The following is a 19,965-nucleotide window of genomic DNA, read 5'->3' as shown; positions in this document are numbered from 1 at the left end:
GAGAAGTGTCCAGGAACCATGTATTTCCCACAGGGGGCTGGGGGCGTTGCTGGAGATGGTGGTGGGCGTATGGAATGGAGGGTGATGGACGTCCTCTACAGCAGTTGTGGGCGCTGGTGCTGTGCTGCCGTTCAGCTGGGGAACATCCAGGCAGAGGGAAGACGCGTCCGCGACCGGAGCTGGAGAGGCGGATTCCCCGTGAGGCAGTCTCAGCTGCACTGGCTGGCGACTTCCCGTCACCCTCTTCCACCAGCTTACCCCCGCGTTGCCGTCTTCCTCCTCGCTGTCCGGCTCTCCCTCATCGCCAGGGCGTGATTAGCTCCCATGGGCAGTACTCCAGCCGTTCTGCCTGGAGCCGGCCCATGTCCCCACCGCAGGAAGGCTTCCACCGCCGCTTCCGGGTTTTGCGGATCACACAGGGATCAGCGTCATACCACGGCACTCCTCGCCATGACTCGACCCGGAGTTTCACTGTTGTCATGTGTAATGTTCCCTAATCGTTTCACCTGTGTCAAATGTATAAAGCTGCCCTGTTCGTTTCTGTTCGCCGTCAGGTCTTTGATGTTATGTTCCATGTTCACCAGTGTCAGTGGATGTCTCCCCTGTCCTGTGCTTCACAATTAAACCCCGTTTTTTATGACGGCACGCGATTGTGTCCTTCCTTCCTCATCTCGTCACCTCCTAGTCATCACTTCTGTTTACCTGCCTCGTCATGCCAGCATGGTTGTGACAGAAAGACCTGAACACGCATTTGGACGCCGCTGACGCAGCCCCGCTGAGATCACAGGAGCTGCGACTCGTCGGGAGGACGCCGCCAGCTTCCTTGTCCCTGGCCATCCTTGGCTTCATTTTCCGCAGGGTCCCGACCCCTGCCTCTCAGTCCCGTGTCTGGTGGTGTTGAAGGTGAGGAGCGGCCATTCAGCGGGGCAAGCTGGAAATTGACCTTGAGCATGGGGCACCTGTGGACGAGGTGCCGGGACCATACTGGCCCGAAGCCGTCTGCACGGGACCTCTGCCGCTCGTCCATCATGAATACTGGACCAGTCATCCTTCATTTATCATTCCTCTCAGAGGTTCATCTCATCTCATCTTCTTTTATCTATTTATCTTATCTAATCCTCCACTCAAATCATAAAGTGTATGGACTTCCCTCCTCATTCGTGGACTGCATTACCTGGCCCGCTAGGGGTCGTGCCTAAGAGGAGGGGTACTGTCATGATCCAGTCCGAAAGGGGTTACTCCAGTCTAAGATCCAGACCGGAGTTTCACGTTTGTCATGTGTAATGTTCCCTAATCGTTTTCACCTGTGTCAAATGTATAAAGCTGCCTTGTTCGTTTCTGTTTGCCGTCAGGTCTTTGATGTTATGTTCCATGTTCAACAGCGTCATTGGATGTCTCCCCTGTCCTGTGCTTCACCATTAAACCCTGGTTTTGTGATGTCGCGTGATTGCATCCTTCCTTCCTCGTCATCTCGTCACCTCCTTGTCATCACTTCTGTTCACCTGCCTCATCATGCCAGCATGGTTGTGACACATGGGCCTTATTGTAAAAATTCTGTGAAGCATTTGTACTACAAATACAATTAAATAGGCCACTTATGTGGCACCGTGGTGTAGATAACTCTTTGAAGACTTCCTAGACTGGCTTGTTTTTTAGTTAAGGTATCAGAATCAGTTCCAGTAAGGAATTAGATCATAATCTCAACCATGTGAGTGAGAACCTCACCTCTTCCTCCTATCTTTATCCAGGTCAGATAAGGCTCAATTTTATCTACATTCAATCAAGTTCACATGTATGCACAGGCAATAAAAGAGATAGGTTTGGCAGCAGAACACCATTTCAACAGGAAAAGCAAGGATTATACAAGATGCTTCACATGCCTTTCACTGCCCAGTACTTGGTGAGTAGAGACCACCCAGTTGCTATTAGCTCAACATTGTTTGGTGTGCCCTGAGCCAGTTCAGCATCTACCCTTAAAAGGTGGCTGTTGCAGCCCTGCATTGCCCATCATGTGACGTGTACCAGCATATTTACTGGTGTCCACCATGCCAGTGCTAGTCTATGACTGGTTTGCAGGGAAAATGTGAACAGTGTTGAATTTTATTTCATTGAATTGGGACTTTTATTGAATTTGACAACAGAAAGAATTTTCCAGACATTTGTATGTACTGTATGTCTTTATGTTATGTGCTTGCACCCAGTAGTGTCATGGTTTCTGTCAATAGACTGAACTGTAAATTTGACCTGTAGGTTTTGCTGTGTTTTGTGTCTCTGCTGGGATGGGCAGAGGTCAGTGGTGACTCTCTCTGTACCTCCACCCTACAAATTCCCCCAAACTACCAGCAAATCTCATCGAAAAGTGACAATGGCAACATTCACCTCCGCTCACTCTCACCCTGGAGTTGGAAGTGAGATAAATTTTCCAAAGTTCATTTGACAAAAACCTTAAATTATCTGGCCTAAAATATAATTCCCTGTCTCTCTCTTCTCTCAGTACAACTTTTGTGCATAATAGGATTCCTGAGATGGTCTCTGAAGCTGACTGTTCCTCCTCCTACTGCAGCAGTCCGAATGGACCTCCCAGCGTGGACGAGAGACTGAACTCTGTGCCTATTTACCAAGAGATCCTGGTGCTGAAAAAGCACATGTCTGATTCAACATGTTTCACTGTCTCTTTCCTGCATGTTGCAGTGGGCTGTACATGTGTATGGGCCAAAACATCTGCTAAATGACATGATCTTTGAAAAAATGTACTAAGGACAAAAACCCTTCAAGCTATATTTAAATTTCAATGTTTTTGTGGTTTCAACATTTTTTTGTTGTTGTAATAAATGCTCCTTATTGCACTCTCAACATGTTTTGAGTAAATGTTATGCACATATGCAACATATTAGATGCAAATTAGATGAGCAGTGGTGGCCACGTGCCACATAACCAAAAGGTTAAAATCCTGAACTGTCAAGGTGCCACTGAGGTTCCACTGAGCAAAGCACCGTCCCCACACACTGCTCTCCGGGTGCCTGTCATGGCTGCCCACTGCTCACCAAGGGTGATGGGTTAAATGCATAGAACACATTTCGTTGTGTCACCGTGTGCTGTGCTTGCAGTGCATCAAATATCACACTGTGTATTACATCGGTTTCACTTATTTGTATGGTTATGAGTGTTGTTCACAAGAACTCTTGGGCGAGTCTTGTTTTCACATTACTTAGGCGTGGGTTATTCCAAAGGTTTTTTGAACACTGCAAACAAACTGTTACACTGTTATATATTAACACTCTCATTGCAATGCACATGTTTTGTTTCTTGGTCAATACCTGGTCTGTTTGTAAGAAAGATTTTAAATCCATGACCCTCTTTAAGGTATTGTGAAAATTAAATATACATACAGATTACCTAGAGCATCAAGCTTTAGTTCCTCTTGTAACAGGCTTTATAACAAGCTTATCCTTCCATTTAAACCTACAGAAACCCAAAGTGATGCATATAAAGGCTTGATGCATGTGAATATCCATGGATTATTTGCCTGAATGGTGTGTAATGTTGTGCAAGATTGTGTAATTAAGACTGACGCCACTCAGCTTATTCTTCTAATATTACCATCATAAGCATTATATGACTTGTTATCATTGATTGTTGTAGTTTTTATTATCAAGAACTAAAGCACAATTGATGGAAGCTGAAATCTTTTTTCAAAAGGTTTAGGTGTCAGAAAACATTATCTGATTTTGAAGAAGATTTAAAAAGTGCAATGTGATTCAACAAGGTGCACGAACGTATTACTTTTAATGGAATTTCAATTGTTCCAGTCTATTAGCAGATAACTGTAACATATAACATAAGGAATATAAGGAAGAGACATATACAGACACCCTTGTCATAAGATCTTTTTTCTTAATGGCACTGTCTAGTGGACAAATCTCCAAATGGCTGTGTCTTAGATTTGGCCCCATACTTATTTTTAATGAAAAAATAAATCTCAGGCCAAACGGAACATTCCAGGCCCTTATTTAATCTGCACACAAGTCTTTTTGTCATAGGCATACATGGTAAGCAGTTCATTTAATTATAAGGATGGGCCATTTATATGGATACACCTTAACAAAATGGTGATATTAACGTCCTGTTTGTGGCACATTAGTATATGTGAGGGGGCAAACTTTTCAAGATGGGTGGTGACCATAGTGGCCATTTTGAAGTCGGCCATCTTGGATCCAACTTTGTTTTTTTCAATAGGAGGAGGGTCATGTGACACATCAAATTTATTAAGAAAAACAATGGTGTGCTTGGTTTTAACATAACTTTATTCTTTCATGAGTTAATTACAAGTTCCTGACCACTTATAAAATGTGTTCAATGTCACCAACCATTCCCATTTTATTAAGGTGTATCCATATAATAGGCAGTGGTGGCCTAACGGTTAAGGAAGCGGCCCCGTAATCAGAAGGTTGCCGGTTCGATTCCCGATCCGGAACTGAGGTGCCATTGAGCAAAGCACCGTCCCCACACACTGCTCCCCGGGCGCTTGTCATGGCTGCCCACTGCTCACTCAGGGTGATGGGTTAAATGCAGAGGACAAATTTCACTGTGTGCATCGTGTGCTGTGCTGCTGTGTATCACATGTGACAATCACTTCACTTCACTTTGACTTTGATATAAATGGCCCACCCTGTATTTGATACTTCACATTTGTTAAATGTTTAATTATTAAATGTATCCTTTCATTACTGAACCCCCCAAAGCAAGTACTTTTTTCATTCATGGTATTCATTGCACATCAAGCATGGGCACACAATGGGACTTTTTTCAAGCGATGTGTTCATCTGTTGTCAGACCTCTGTCAGAATGGGAACACCTGGAAAAAAAATCTATTGACCTGGATTTTCGTGCCACACCCTGGTTTACCAGCGGCATTAGGCCGCTGCCGCTGCCCCAGTAAATCTGGATTAGTCTGTCGTGTGTTGCTCCATGGGTTTCGTATGGCAGACAAAGGAACCCTGTCATTGAAATGTGCCGACCTGCAAAGGAATGGGCTGAAAGGAGAAATCTAAACAGGTGAGGGATTGTCCGCCGTGGGTGGGAAGACAAACACGCCGCTGTTGATCATTGGGGAAGGGTCGCAATGCACACAGAATTAAACTTAAGAATCATGTAAGAACCACAGAGGTCCTCGTTCGTGGTTCTCACTCATTAATTTATTCTGTGAGTTTGGCCCAGATTCTAGACAGACACTAATGAAGCGTGAGCTCTCTGGCTCACTGCTGCCCTCTAGAGGCTCATTCCAAACATTTCGACCAAAACACAGTAATTGTCTAAATCACAGTTAGAGACTGCAGAAAAAAACAATAATAAGTATTATTATTATTGTGATAATTAAGTTACTTTTGTGTTTAGAGGTATCTTTTTAATACATTTTTATCATGTTATAAATGTTATATCCTAATCAAAGAATATTGCTTTATTGTCAGATCTTATGGCTATGACACTTTGCTCTTTATGACGCATCGTAGATTACAGTACCGGTTTGATAAAGTGAGTCCCATCCTCTCCTGTGGCTGTTGCACTGCTGTCCCATAAAATGAAACATCTTTTAAATATTGTTCTTCATGCTCTGCCCTCTAATTTAGTGTATATCTGTCTATCACTGAATGTAATGCTGGCAGTGCTTTTAAACCAGGGGTCACCTGCTCTCATCCTGCACCCTTACCCAACTCATCCTCTCTCCTTGGTTCCGCCCAGTTCTGAGGTTGAATCAGGTGTGGAGGAACATGGAGAGAACTAAGCTGTGCAAGCCTTGCCCAGGACCAGGGCTGTTGAACGCCTTTTATCATTATTTAAAAAAGGTTTATTTTCACTTCATTGTTTATTGCAGAGCTTTATGGGTATGTTAGTCTTGATTTGCCATATTCCCGGTGGTGCTGCTCCTTATCACCAACAACATTGTAAAGGAGGCGGAGAAAATAGTTGAATGGACGAGAGAGAGAGAGAGAGAGAGAGAGAGAATGAGGAAGTTTTTTTTTTTTTTTGCTTTTGTCTTTGATAAATGCTGAACACTGCCTCATACCATCAGTAAAAAGCCGACGGGTGGATGCTCAGAGCAAATATGCAGGACACAGGACTGGAGGCACTGCTGCCCAATACCGTTTAAAGAAGCCAGAGGTCATAGGGCAGAAGTCGACTGTGTGGTCCAGTCCGCAAACAGCCTTCCTCGTGAGTATTTCTGTTTCTCCTTCCTAAGATCGCTTAGTCTCACCTTTTCCACCAAAAAAAAACCTGTTGGTGAAGTTACTTGGAAGATTTTGAATGAATACGGGACCCTCTGTGTTGTTTACTGAGTCACCTTATAAACCTGTCTGGGGTTTGTTTTAGGCCTGGTGGCCACTACTGACCTTCTTACAACCTGATATAGGGATTTGCAGTCTATTTACTTTGGTTTAAAAAGGGAAATGAACCCGGGCCTGAGGTCAAAGTCTTGTCTGTTGCTGCTGCCGCAAACTAAATTCTGATGAAAGATATTTCAGACACGGTGGGCCTAAAAATAATTTTCCAGCTACAGGTAAAGAGTATGATCTGACACACGCAGACACACTGTACTCGTGTACATACGCCTGGATGAATACGTTTAGGCAATAAATGGTAAAAAGAAGAGTGCTTCCTTAATATCTATGCCACGAGTCAACCATTCATTACAGATTTCATTGCCGCAGTAAAAAGAAATGAAAAGCTGGGCCATCTATCAGATCATTCAAAACCAAGCCTCCGTAGTAAAATGGTTCATAAACCACAAAAACAAAAAACAGCTGCTCATCTGCATCTTGCTGATTTGCGATTGTAATCTGCGTTGAAAAGGTCCTGATTAGCCCATTAGAGAAATCTGCAGTCGTGGTGAAATGAAGAGCTGCAGGTTTTCTGCTCCTAGTGGAACCGGTTTAATGTCTGAACGTCCGAGGTTGCCGTACGTCGGTAAACACAGGAGGATGCACGCATCCATTATTACGTTTCGGTTGACGGCTGACATTCAATCTTAAACAATGTTTATGAAAAACCAACAAAAAAATCGGATAAAGCTCAAGTATTGTAAACACACACACATAAGAGCCCATGCACAGGTTAGTAAACAAATCCTATGTATAATTCTTATAAGTTCTGTAGAGATAATCATACAATTTTTGAACCATTTATATACTCTAAAGTCATAGACCCACACTTCAGCCGAAAAAGAAAAACTGTGACTGTGGTTTGTTTCTTTTTTTGTGAACACGGATTGCAAATCTGAACTCCATTTCTCTGATTTTGAACGCATTTGTCTTGCGAAGCATGGGACCGGTGTAAACTCAGTCCCAATATTTGCTTAGCACTTGGCACTAGCTACTGACACAAGGCAAGTTTCAGAAAAACATGGCAGAGAGGTGGCATCACATAGAAGAGTGATCTGTGACATCCAGTCTGGTGCAAGTAACCGATGCAAGTAAATGGACTCATTTTTTTTTTTTTTGTTAATTCAGGTCTGAATGGCTTAAAAAATCCAAATTTTACGTGAAATATTTCATTGCTCTGTCCTATCCGCCTGTAGGTGTCATGGCTCTGCTCACAGCTGGCCTGCAGGCCTGGGTAGCACCAGCAGCTCCTGCTCTTGCCATCCTCTCCATCATCGCCATCTTCATTCTCACCATCAACCTCCTCAGCCTCTGCACAAGCTGCCACCGGTATGGATGACTGAGATGCAAAAAGTATATTTTTTGAGCCCTTTGGCTGGTTTAGAAGTATAAGAAAATGCAGTATTATGCAAAGACGCTGCTACTCATTCATTTAGACTCTGCAAGGTTGGTTTGCAAGTAAAATCCCGAGCATGGCGACAGGGCTTGCATTGTGCATGCATTTACAAAGCAAATTCCTCTCTTGCTGAAATTACACTACGCTGTAAATTTTAGAGTATATATTTGGTCTTAGCTTTACATAAACAAGCAAGTCTTGGATGGAAATTTTTTTTATTAGATTAGCGAGTGAACACAATACAGGTCAAAAGTTTGGACACACCTTCTCATTCAACGTGTTTTCTTTATTTTCATGACCATTTACGTTGGTAGATTCTCACTGAAGGCATCAGAACTATGAATGAACACATGTGGAGTTATGTACAAAAAAAGGTGAAATAACTGAAAACATGTTTTATATTCTAGTTTCTTTGCTCTGATTACTGCTTTGCACACTCTTGGCATTCTCTTGATGAGCTTCAAGAGGTCGTCACCTGAAATGGTTTTCCAACATTCTTGAAGGAGTTCCCAGAGGTGTTTAGCACTTGTTGGCCCCTTTGCCTTCACTCTGTGGTCCAACTTTCCCCAAACCATCTCGATTGGGTTCAGGTCCGGTGACTGTGGAGGTCAGGTCTCCACTTTTTGTTAAGTACATAACTCCACGTGTTCATTCATAGTTTTGATGCCTTCAGTGAGAATCTACCAACGTAAATGGTCATGAAAATAAAGAAAACATATTGAATGAGAAGGTGTGTCCAAATTTTGGCCTGTACTGTACGTGACAGATAAGGCAAATTCCGACAAAGACCCTCTCCAATAATTTGGGCGGTTCCTCTGCTGGGAGCAGCAATGCGAAATTTCTGACATTGTTATAGACCACAGCTCTCTGACGCAATATAGACAGGAGGAACGTGCAGCACGGTGCTGCTGGTGGCCGGTTTTAGTATCGGGTGTCATGCCACTTCAGGGCCTGCACATTCCAGGACAGAACTGTCGAGTTTGTCAGCTCAGAGAGAGCGTGAGGAATGAGGTGTAACCCATTCATGACAAAATGTGAAGGCAAGAGGGGGGTCGAAGCTCAGCCTCAGATCTCTGACAGTGGCGGACGAAACTGACCTGGGCTCCACTCCTCAAACAAGAGATAACAGCTCGCCAAGAGACGACTGAAAAATGAAATGCAGATGGTTGAGGATCTGTTATCTGACTTTTGAGGTGTGGCTGCTGTTGACCTCTTGGTGCGGAGAAGATCCTGCGCTTGGCGACTGAATGCATGCAGAGACTTCTGCCTCACGTTTTATCCATTGCCCATTGACAGGATTTTTTTAAAGGCGGATAAAAAAAATACATAAGCACGGCAAAATTGTACTGTTGCAATGGAATGTGGACAAAAAGATTTTAGTGTTCATTTTATCTTAAGTAAACTAAGCACAAATATTTAACAGTCACCAGTGCATGATAAAATGTGTGTTTTTAAAATACTTTGAAGAGTTTTCCATTCACTGATATGATAAAAAAAAGTACATTTTATAAATAGTTTATAAGGGATTAATAGTTCATAAATTTTGAAATTCAAGGCCCCACCCCAAATCGTTGCAATGATGCTTTGCACCAGCAGGGGTCAGCCATTGGCTTCCAGTACTGCAGTTTCAGTAGTGTCAATGCATAATAAAATAGCGTAAAATAACACAAATAGAAAAAGATACAAGCATGAACCAATCTCTTGCTGGTGTCCTGCAGAGATTCGTTTGAACTTCAGAAGGATCCGGGATTGGAGAGGGACAAATCGAGCCTGGTGCGAGTGGTGAGTTTGAATGGCCTGTGTAGCGCTTCATGAATGGAATGCTGTGGTAATAATTGGACAGTTCCATCTCAGCAGCATTTACTGTTGTGCTTCACCTAAACAGGACTGTCTACCCAACAGGTTCAGCTGGAAGAAATTGCTAATAAGGAAAACCCCGCCATAAATGACATCACCACAGATGAGAATGGTATGGAGACTATGTAACATATAAAGAATGTTGAACAATTGACAAAGGGCACTACTGTACAAGAATAAACATTTGTGGAAATGGAAAATGACTGCAGAAGTAACACTGAAACGCAGTGCACAAGGTATTATTGTGCCACGGAATACTTTAGAAAGCTGTAACCATTTTATAACACAATAAAGATGTCCTTATTTTTGATCGTTAGACATCTCCATACAGAGAGATGGCGTGTCGTACAAGCCTTGGAGGAACCACACCGGCTATTTAAACCAAAGTAAGTCTTCTGCTGGGTTGAACTACGGCCGCGGTATGAGGGGGGGGAAGGATGGGGTTTTGAAGGTGGCTCGGCTTGTCGTTTCAGTGACGCACCGTGCCAGCTGATCTTTTCGGCCCCACCCTGGCTGAAAATGCGCCGGTGACATCAGCCGGTGTGGTGCTGCGCTGCAACCAAAAAACTCATTTGCCAGCTTTTATTAGAAGTGGTTCATAGAAGCCATCTGCCCGAGGCATAACTACAATTTAAATCTATATAATAACAGCCTGTAAAATTAGCTGAAAATCCCCTGTATGTAATATTGGTAATATATAGTGGAGTGGTAGTAGCCTAGTGGGTAACACGGGTTGCCTATGACCCGGGTTCAAATCCCACTTACTACCATTGTGTGCCTGAGCAAGACACTTAACCCTGAGTGTCTCCAGGGGGGGACTGTCCCTGTAACTACTGATTGTAAGTCGCTCTGGATAAGGACGTCTGGTAAATGCTGCAAATGTAAATGTAATATTGGCAAAAGGAAAAGGTCTCTGAACAGTTGAATGGATGAGAGCCTTACGCATTTTCAAAATAAATATCTCGTAGGCAACTCTTCTCGGTTGGCTCCGGTCGGCAATGGGACGCCTACGACAACGACTGCGGCCACTACAGACAGCGGAACTGGTAATAAAAGCCCTCTGGGTTGCCACACTGGCCAGACCTGTGATGAACGCTGAATGATTACTGAGGTGGCGTAAAGTACATTCGCCAAAGTTGCTGCTCACTGAAAAAAAAATTAATTAAATTTAAGCAACCTGTCACACCTAATAAATCAAAATTGTAAAATAAATCGAGCATAAATTATGCCATAATTTTTGCATAATTTATGGTGGTAGTAGCCTAGTGGGTAACACACTCGCCTATGAACCAGAAGACCCGGGTTCGAATCCCACTTACTACCATTGTGTCCCTGAGCAAGACACTTAACCCTAAATTGCTCCAGGGAGACTGTCCCTGTAATACTGATTGTAAGTCGCTCTGGATAGGGGCGTCTGATAAATGCTGTAAATGTAAATGTAAATGCCATAGTCTACTTTTTTCAGTGCTGTCGTCATTGTTTTTTTCCCATGTAGATCAGAATATTTACACCCTGCCAGTAAACGAAGCTGTAAGGGAGGTGGAATCGAGTTTACAGGCCGCAGCTCCAGCTGTTCAGACTGAGAACAAGCCCGACAGTCAAGCAGGCGCGTGGACCGGCCCTTTACCGATGCCAATAGTGGCAACGACAGCTGAAGGCGACCCTCGGCGGGCCGGGCAGGCCGCTTCATACCACCCCTACGCCACCGGGATGCCACCGGAAGACCGGGACATCCCGTCCTACCACTTCGTGACACAGCTGGACCCCTACGCAACCTCGGCCGGTCTGGCTTCCTCTCGTCCGGCGGGGGCGGAGAATTTGCTCGCCCCACCCGTTTTAGGGGAGCAGACAGTTGGCTTGAGCGAAGAGTCGCAGGGAATGTACGCCCGAGTCAGCAAAAAGATGAAGTGCCCCACACCACCGCCCATACCTCCCCCGGAGGATGAGGACGAGGACTCTGTACCGCCGTTGCCAAACAGAGATTAAACGGAAAGACCCGCCCTGCAGTGTTTTAGGCATCTATGCCGACCTTTGAACTACAAAAAACGCACCCCCATTTTTTTTCCCCCTGGTTTCTGCCGCACATGTGTGCTGCTTACAAGATGTTGATATCTGTCACTACTGATAGATGAAACAACATCTTGAAAATCACATTTATAACTTTAGATTGAGTGAATTATGTGCTGTTGGATGTTCTGTTGGTCTGAACATGTTTCTTTCTGCACACGCTCCAGCTACTACTTCACCAGATGTGGGGCGACTATTAACACATGTAATTAAACCTCACATGTTAAAGCTGCCATTTTTTGTGCCAGTGCGCTGTCTGGGACATCAGAACAGGACATTTTGCTGTTGAAATGCTTAATATAAAAAGATCTGACAACTACACATGAAAGTCAGAGAATTCCACAACACTATACTGTATTGGTATACGTTGCCCACGATTTTATCACATTGGTGATATTACAGTGCGAGTCTTCAAACATCACCTGTTGTCTGACATTTTGACATACTTCTACATTTAAACAATTATTAAAAAGTGAAAGCGGCAATAATTTCATGTCGATATCTAGGGATCTACAGGCAAATGTCCACACATGGAAAACAATGTTTTATTGCTGCTCAGAGAACAACAGGATTACAGAGTCTCTTTCTCTACACATTTAATGCCATTGTTTCATACACATGAGGAAATTTTGCAATAACCGGTTCAGGGAAATCAATGTTTGATCAATGTTTGGTCAACGTTTGACACGGGTTACCCAAGTGGTTTCGTTTTCACTGGATCGCATTGGTGCCTAAGATCTTGCATGGTGCTGTGTGTCTTCGCATGCCTACATTAGAATATAATCTGATCAAACGGCGTGTCTGTAGAGCCCCGCTCTTTAAGCGGACGTAGCAGCAGCCATTCTTTCGTCAAAAACCCGTCCATCAAGGCCCTCTGTGAGTAGCCTGCGAGCTTCTTAACGGGGTAAAGCCACACGGAGAGACAGGACCTGTTTCTTCAGGCCTTCTAGTTACACATTCCACCCTTCCAGCCACTCCATTCATACACAGAGGGACAGAGGTGTTTAGACAGCCTGAACAACAGAAACTGATTAGAAGATGAAGGGGAATCTCTCGAGTGAATTAAAGGTCTCGTCGTTGCATAATTTACAAGCAAACGTCCGACGATCCGAAAGAAACGAGCAGCCCGAGTGTCTAACGCACAGATTGCAAACGCTGGAATGGCAGCCCGTACGTAAAGCACGTGAGGGTCAAAGAACCAATAGGATCGCTGCTCTGCGTTTGTAACGTTTTCGCTTTTTTAAAAAAAAAAAAATGATAAAGACAACAAAAAAAAAAAAACCCCAGAAGCGACGCTTGGTGCAGACGTGCCTCGACACAACGTGACTCGGCGCCGGGCTTCGGCATCCCCGCCGCCGTCGGGCGCGGGAGAGCCGCGACCCCCGCGGCGCCGAGCGCCGCGCACCACGTGTCCCCGCGCACGTACACACAGGCCGCCGATCACACGGAGCGCGCACGCGAGGCGTGGGGACGCGCGTCACGCGACTCCCGCCAATCGCGCGCGCGCGCGGCGCCGTCGCGAACGTCGCGCTCATGTTATGCAATCTATAGATAGCGCCCATCCCGAATTGCGTTGTTTGCGTTAGAGTAAATATTGCAGAAACATGCAATCGTTCTCGACCCGTGTGCATCGCAGGCAACCCTGCATCGTATACGTGTAATAAACGTGGACAACCGTAGTAATGACAATAACAGTAAGGAGATAGTTTATTCGTTTCTCCACAAGGACGAGGCGGTTTGCACGTCGGCCTGCCTTTAAAAACGCGATGCCTTGGCGCCGCCCAGCTCCTCCACAACTCCTGTGTAAACAAGTTGGAACTGTAGGGCGTGTGACTCGGAAAACACGGGCGGGCCAATCAGCGCGGGCCTCCCTGCCACATGGTTGGGATGTTTACTACACGGGCCGAAAACCCGCTGGAAGCGGCGCGCCGCAAAACCCGGCGCGGAGCGCGGACGCGAACTCGACGCGGCGGGGTCGTCTCTCGAGTCGCTCGCGTCGATCGAGTCGCCCGCGTCGCTCGAGTCGTCGCCGGCGACGCCGCGCGGTTGTTTTTTCCGTCGCGACGACCGAGGGATCGCGCCGACCGAGGAGGAGCCGGACCGCGCTCCGCCGCGGGTTTTCCGGGCCGCCGACGTCACGTCCCTCTCCGGGCACTGAAAAGAGCATTTTCAAGTTAGAGCCGGTCAGAGCAAGCCTCGTAGAAGGGGGTGTGTTGGGAGCTGGCGGAGGTACGTACGTGCGCTCCCCATTGAAAGTTTCTGCCGTGCTTGATGTAAGTCGACCGCGGTTTTCTGTCGGTAACCGTCGGTAAACCGTTTTTTTTTTGGCAGAATTTCGGCGCTCCTCGGTGAATTTACACCAACGTGTTGCTATTTCGTGCTAGTACCGCACATTAGTGAGGTAACGGGGTAATTGTACTAAACGTGTTTTGCTAAAAATGAATGAATTCTCGCATGCTGTGTATTCGTGTACGCCGTAGACTTGTTTTTTGTATTGTGTTAATTTACGTCGGGGTCTTCGTTTCGTGTCGCTGTTACGTTTCGTCATGTGCGACGTGGGAGAAATTGCTAGTGAGAAATGCCGAGTTTTGCACGGCATGTGCTCGTGGCTCGCGTTTGATGGCCCGCTCTGGGGGTCGCGGTACACTTACGATGTTTTTTGCGATTTTATTTATTCATTGCGTGATTTTGCGTTCGTGTTGTGTGTGTGTTTTTTTATTTATTTTTATTTTTTATTCGTTTGAAATTAAGTCAAGGTCGAAAGGTTTTTATAGTGTTTCATTCGAGGGAATCGTGGGGTTGGGGGCTTGTTCGCGTTCTGAGGCAACAGGGTCGCAATAGGCGAGACTTGCGCTGCCTCTGTGATGACGTCAGGGCTACAGCGCGGCCCCGCCCACTTTTGGATGAATGGGGGGGGGCGTCGAGAAGACATCTTAGCGCGCGTGTTTACCGGCGATGTGGGGGTTACTCGGTATACAAAATCTACTGCAACATGTATTTAAAAAAACTAATACATTTATTTAATCGTTTTGTTTCTCTCTCTCATTTTATGAAGCTTCCCAAAAGTATGAGAACAAATGCACATCTGTAGGGCTACATGCAACATTACTTATAACTATATGCATTTTTTGTGCATATTATTAGTGAAGTGTGTTTGAAATTTTGCCTTCTTGAATACACACAGGGTCTTGTAGGTCGGAAAATCAACAGGATATCAAATCAAATGCGTGGCACGGGCACTCAATGGGAGTTTTTCTACATTTTTAAAAATTATTTTTTAGGAAAACCGATTGCTGTGGATCAGCGCTGACTCACCGGCAACCAAAAGTTTTTTTTTTTTCAATGTGGCCCAGTGGAAGTGTGGCCTAGTCTTGTCGAATTTATTGCTCCTGTCTTCCTATCCATACCTTATACAGTGCTAATATCAGAAATACCAATAAATGAACAAATTATTAAGTCCGCCTCTTGTAGCTGTTCGTTTACAGCAATGCAACAGCTGTGCTGGTGGCGATTTGGTGAAATGATGCAATAATGTAAAAAAAAAAAAACATTTCCGTCAGCTGTGTTGGTGAATCACCTCTTACCAGAATCAAATGGAAACTGGAAACCACGATTTACGATAATGGTGCTGCACGCATAATACTAATGCCCCCGCAACCCCCCCCCAGACTCTTTAACGACTTCAAGGGTCCACAGGGATCCAATTGTAGTCGCCTGACATTTCGACCTTGTGCGGGCAGCTTTTCACTTCGTTTCATTGTGCAAGAACGCTCTTGCAGAGCAATAGTTGGTTTAATTTTTTTTTTTAAATATTCCTCAACTATTTGACCAGTGAGTTTATTACTTATTTGTATTCGTTTTGTTATTATTATTGTTGTGTCCTGAACTCTAGTACTTTAGTGACCTAGAACATAACATGGTACAGGTACAGGGGGGGAAAGGGAGGTACCTGTATCTGATTTTACACACAAATCCAGAATTTCATCGTTTTATTATTAATGCTTTTTCAACTGACTTTTCGACCTCTTAGGACCTGTTTTGTTTTACCGTTGTAATTCGGATTAATTACGCTCTTTCCAGTGGCGTAAGGAACACACGTCGCAGCGATTAACTCGTCGAAAGCCGAAATCGTGATTTTGATTAATACGCAATTAGTGGTGCAGCGCCGCTGAATTTGCTGAATCGGCACGGCTCTCTGGCCGTGAGGCAGAAGTAATTGCCCAAAAATCAGGCAGCTGCGAGGCCGCGCCCTCCACCATTGGCAATGTTTAAACTTTTTTTAAAATTATTATTATTTTATTATTGTTTTAAATAATTTTTTTGTTCAGCACTTCACCAGTGACGTTATCAATGGCCTGACAAACCATGAATTAAACGGCGACTCTGTGGGAGAGGGTGCTGGTTCCTCAGAATATGGTGTGTCACAGAGCGGCGAGTGTGAAGCGATGGTGTACACCGTACCCCCACCCCGCACCCGCGTAATGGAAAGAAGTGGAGAGCTAACATCTTGTCTGGTCTCTCCCTCGCAGCACTCGCGGCGGAACGTGCAGCCGACAGGTTTAGCCCTCCTTGCCGCAGCTCGTGTCGGAAGATCTCGCGGTGAAGAATGCTGCCCAAGAGCAGGCTGGGAAAGCGCTCCACGATGGGAGCCCTGGTGTGCGGCCCCTGCCCGTCTGAAGAGAGCCATGCGGATCTTGACGCAGAGGGCGGCGTCTCGACCCCAGGCGTCCGGAGCGGCCACCACGGCACCGGCAGGGTTAAGCTGCACCCTGGGCAGAAGGTGAGGCTGCTTCGGTGCCGAGTGACCTTCAGGACGCCCCGTCGGGTTTCCGGGCGCGACTCACGGTTTTTGTCCGCCGTCGAATCCCAGGTGTTTGTGCACTGCGCCGGTCAGGAGTGCGGCGGTGTGGTGGAGCAGCACAACCACGTGGACAACCAGGTGTCCATCTTCCTGCCCCAGCTCAACCAGCACATCCTGCGCAAGCTGGAAGACGTTTGGATGAGCCCGAGCAACCCTCCCCATTCCGTCTCCTGCTCTATCGACGTACCAAAACGGTATTTACTCTCGTTAACCCTTCGTCGGGATTTTGTCCGAAATGGCAGTGTGTTTTATTGTTGTTACGTGAAACGCAGAAACCCGGAGGCCGTGGACATGGATGAGATGATGGCTGCGATGGTGCTGACCAGTCTGAGCTGCAGCCCGGCCGTCCAGAGCCCCTCTCAGGCGGAGCCGGCAGCAGGTGAGCCGCCGCTGTTGCACCGCCACGCCCGCTTCCCGGCGGAGCCGGATCTCACGCCCTCCCGTGTCGCCGCGGCAGCCCCGAGCGGGATGGAATGCGGCGGAGGCGAACTCTCCGACAGCGGCAGCAGCGGCTGCTGGAGCTGGGACCATGGCAACGCAAGCCCCGCCCCCTCCCCTCCAATCACGGAGACGGACCGAAGCCTGGCCGCTCATGCCGACGAAGGCCTGGACATGGAGCTGGACCAAGTGCTGTTTGACGAGCCAGCGCCGAGGAAACGCAAGGTGTGTGCTGCGTCCACACGTGTCCTCCAGCGGCGCGTAAAACCAGCTCGCTGATTAACTCCCTGTTGGTTGCTGCTTCCAGAATTCGTTGAAGGTGGCCTACAGGTGCCTTTGGAGGAACTGTGGGAAGGTGCTGACGACCGTTGTGGGCATCAAACGTCATATTCGGACGCTGCACTTGGGGTGAGTGCCTAGGAGGGTCTCCCGCTTGGGGCTTTCGGGTCTGCAACGACTTGGTAATAACCTGCTCCTCGTTCAACCCCAGTCAGAACAGTGAGTCGGACAAGGAGGAAGACTTCTACTATACGGAGGTCTACCGTGACGTAGACCAGCCTACGCCCGCGGCCTCGCCCCCCAGCCCACCCCGACACGCCGCCCCGTCCCCGAAATCCGATCAGCCCAGCACCCTCAGCCAATCCGCCCCGGGCTCCTTCTGGCAGGTTCACTCCGAGCACTCATACCAAGTGAGTATCTGCTAAAACGCAGTATTTCCCATTTCTAAGCGCCTTCAACAAACATTAACGCGCTAATCGGATGAATTTCTTCCATCTGAAGGCCCACGCTCCCGTGGAGGTGGTGGTACCAGCAGTCCCAGTTCCCAGCACCTGCCGCTGGACTCCAACGTTCACCATCGCCCAGAGCAAGCAGGTAGAGTTTCGTTTCTGGTGCACAGCCTGTAGTTTCTTTTATGCAAGTTTTGTTTATTTCCTCGGTCGCAGTGAAACGGCGCCCCCCAATGGCCACTGTGGCTCATTTCCTCCTCGGGCTCCATTTTCTTTTGTGTAAACATGTGGTCATGCAGTTTACTGTGGGCAGCCATGAGATGTCCTGCCTGCATTTTTAGAATTTGCGCAAGCGCTGCGATTTATAGCATAATTGCATGTTTTGCTTCTGAATGCATGACTCGGTGCCAATTCTGCGAGCCTTTAATTAAAATATATTTTTATGCACCATCGTTTATGTATTTTAATGATTATCAGTATATCACGGAGGGCGGACGGAGCGGTAGGTGTTTTATAACCGGCGACATTCGACTCTGCAGGGGGAACCGTTCCGCAGCCGCTCCACCAGTGTGGGCGAGCAGTGGCTACAGAGTCACAGCGCCCCCACCAGGACACTCCCAGGCAACGTGTCGCCGCCAAGAAGTCACTTTACCTCCAGGTGAGACCCTTTACCATTAAAGCAGCGTGATATCGAGGTCTAAACTCATTTTGTCCTAGGTTTTCCAAAAGCTTGACCGTTGCAATGTGTTCTACGCCCAGGAAAATCCGTGGAGAAGCTAAAAAGTGTCGCAAGGTGTACGGCATCGAGCACCGGGACCAGTGGTGCACGGCCTGTCGCTGGAAGAAAGCCTGCCAGCGATTCGTGGACTGAGCCACGCACGGGCGGCGCAAGAGAGAACTGTTCAGAAGAGTCCACTTCTCCGAAGATCACGAGTTGGCTTTGGATGACCAGAGAAGCACCTTTTTCCACCCCCCTCCCTTTTATTTTAATTAGTTTTTTTTTTTTTTGTTTTTTTTTTAAGAAAAACACAAAGTTTTTGTACAACTGTACTTTGTGGTATCTTTTTACTCATGCTTTGTTTATATTGTTGTGAACTTTTACATGAATTTTATTTACATTTTTTTGGAACCTTTGGTGCTTGAGGACGGAAGGAGTGATGCTCAGACCCTGTGTCGTCTCTTAGTCTCACTCGGGCTATAACGGTGTCTTCCTGTGTTGCCGGGGCCAACGGCCCACAGGGGCTGGACACTCACGTCTTCCACGCAGATGGCCTTGGCCGCCGCTTGTCCGACGCGCGCAAGAATCTGTCATGGGTGCTTTTTTGCCACAGGGGTGGCGCCGGAGAGATTCGTCTCGGCGCAGCAGTGCGGGATCGTTCGGCATCACTCAGCTTGGAGAGCGGGGCAAGGAGGGGCGGCACAGATCCACGCCCCCCCGCGGCGACAATGGCGAAGGAGTACAGAACAACTCAAAGATGAGCTAATGGCAGCTTGAGTATAGCAGTACGTGGTACATTTTACAAACGTGTAAACCTGTAGTGTTCATTTATGTCAAAAGCCATGCAAACGGTGCGGATGTGCTCTTCCGCAAGACGCTCCACTTTTATTTTCTTAATAAAGAGAAGTTAATGAAAACTTTTTTTTTTTTCCCCCCAAACAACCGGTATTTGTCATACTCATTGTATTCAGATATATATATATTTTCGCCTTGGGTTGTCTTTTAATTATTGGAAGAATATAAAAGTCTGTAAATACGTAGACTGTGCATTTTGTTTTGTGGTGATTTGGCACCGTTTTAAAACCAGCTTGTTTACTTGTGAGCTCCACGAATGGAGCTGTATGTTGTCCTTTATTCTGTACGGGGCAGTGAAACTGCACTATTCGTGCTTTTGTTTGGTGTCTGTTTCTTTTCCCTTTTAGAACGCACACGTCTCGATCAATGGTGAGGCTATTGAAGGTCACGCAAGCTCTTTACACTGTTGCAAATTGCTCGTAATTGATTGAATGGACGTAGAAAGATTTTGGTAAAGTCGTGTACTTGTATTTTCTCCACCCGCATTTCAAATGAAAACGTAGAGAACCCAGGCAAAAAATATAACCACCTGTAGCCAATGCATATATTGTTTTTATGTATGTGCTATACCACAAAATGAAATACCTTGTTATGAAATCTTTTTGTAACCAGAAATCATTGTTTTGTATTTTGAATGTTTTAATACACTTCATAAATATACAATTATG

At 46.3% G+C, this 19,965-nt stretch overlaps 2 protein-coding genes across 4 annotated transcripts; both read left to right on the top strand.

Annotated features, from left to right (window-relative positions):
- Positions 1-6,057: 6,057 nt before the first annotated feature.
- On the top strand, positions 6,058-12,120 carry LOC114797378 (uncharacterized). Its single transcript, XM_028992319.1, has 7 exons — positions 6,058-6,210; positions 7,574-7,706; positions 9,492-9,555; positions 9,676-9,742; positions 9,948-10,016; positions 10,599-10,676; positions 11,126-12,120. Exons 2-7 carry the CDS (start codon positions 7,579-7,581, stop codon positions 11,614-11,616), a joined length of 897 nt encoding a protein of 298 aa, XP_028848152.1. The 5' UTR covers positions 6,058-6,210; positions 7,574-7,578; the 3' UTR covers positions 11,617-12,120.
- A 1,756-nt stretch (positions 12,121-13,876) lies between these two features.
- znf395a (zinc finger protein 395a) lies at positions 13,877-19,960 on the top strand. Of its 3 annotated transcripts, XM_028982552.1 has the most exons (10): positions 13,877-13,926; positions 16,227-16,477; positions 16,568-16,752; positions 16,831-16,937; positions 17,016-17,221; positions 17,304-17,404; positions 17,487-17,685; positions 17,777-17,869; positions 18,264-18,382; positions 18,484-19,960. In XM_028982552.1, exons 2-10 carry the CDS (start codon positions 16,304-16,306, stop codon positions 18,593-18,595), a joined length of 1,296 nt encoding a protein of 431 aa, XP_028838385.1. In that variant the 5' UTR covers positions 13,877-13,926; positions 16,227-16,303; the 3' UTR covers positions 18,596-19,960. The 3 variants fall into 3 exon arrangements, with proteins under 3 accessions (XP_028838385.1, XP_028838367.1, XP_028838376.1); XM_028982534.1 differs by having other exon boundaries at positions 16,831-17,221; XM_028982543.1 differs by having other exon boundaries at positions 13,886-13,970; positions 16,831-17,221.
- Positions 19,961-19,965: the final 5 nt, after the last annotated feature.

Source organism: Denticeps clupeoides, chromosome 1 (assembly GCF_900700375.1).
Source record: "Denticeps clupeoides chromosome 1, fDenClu1.1, whole genome shotgun sequence".
In the NCBI taxonomy this organism is placed as follows: Eukaryota; Metazoa; Chordata; class Actinopteri; order Clupeiformes; family Denticipitidae; genus Denticeps; species Denticeps clupeoides.
The sequence above is the reverse complement of the archived record's forward strand: the minus strand, read 5'-3'. Positions and strand labels throughout refer to the sequence as shown.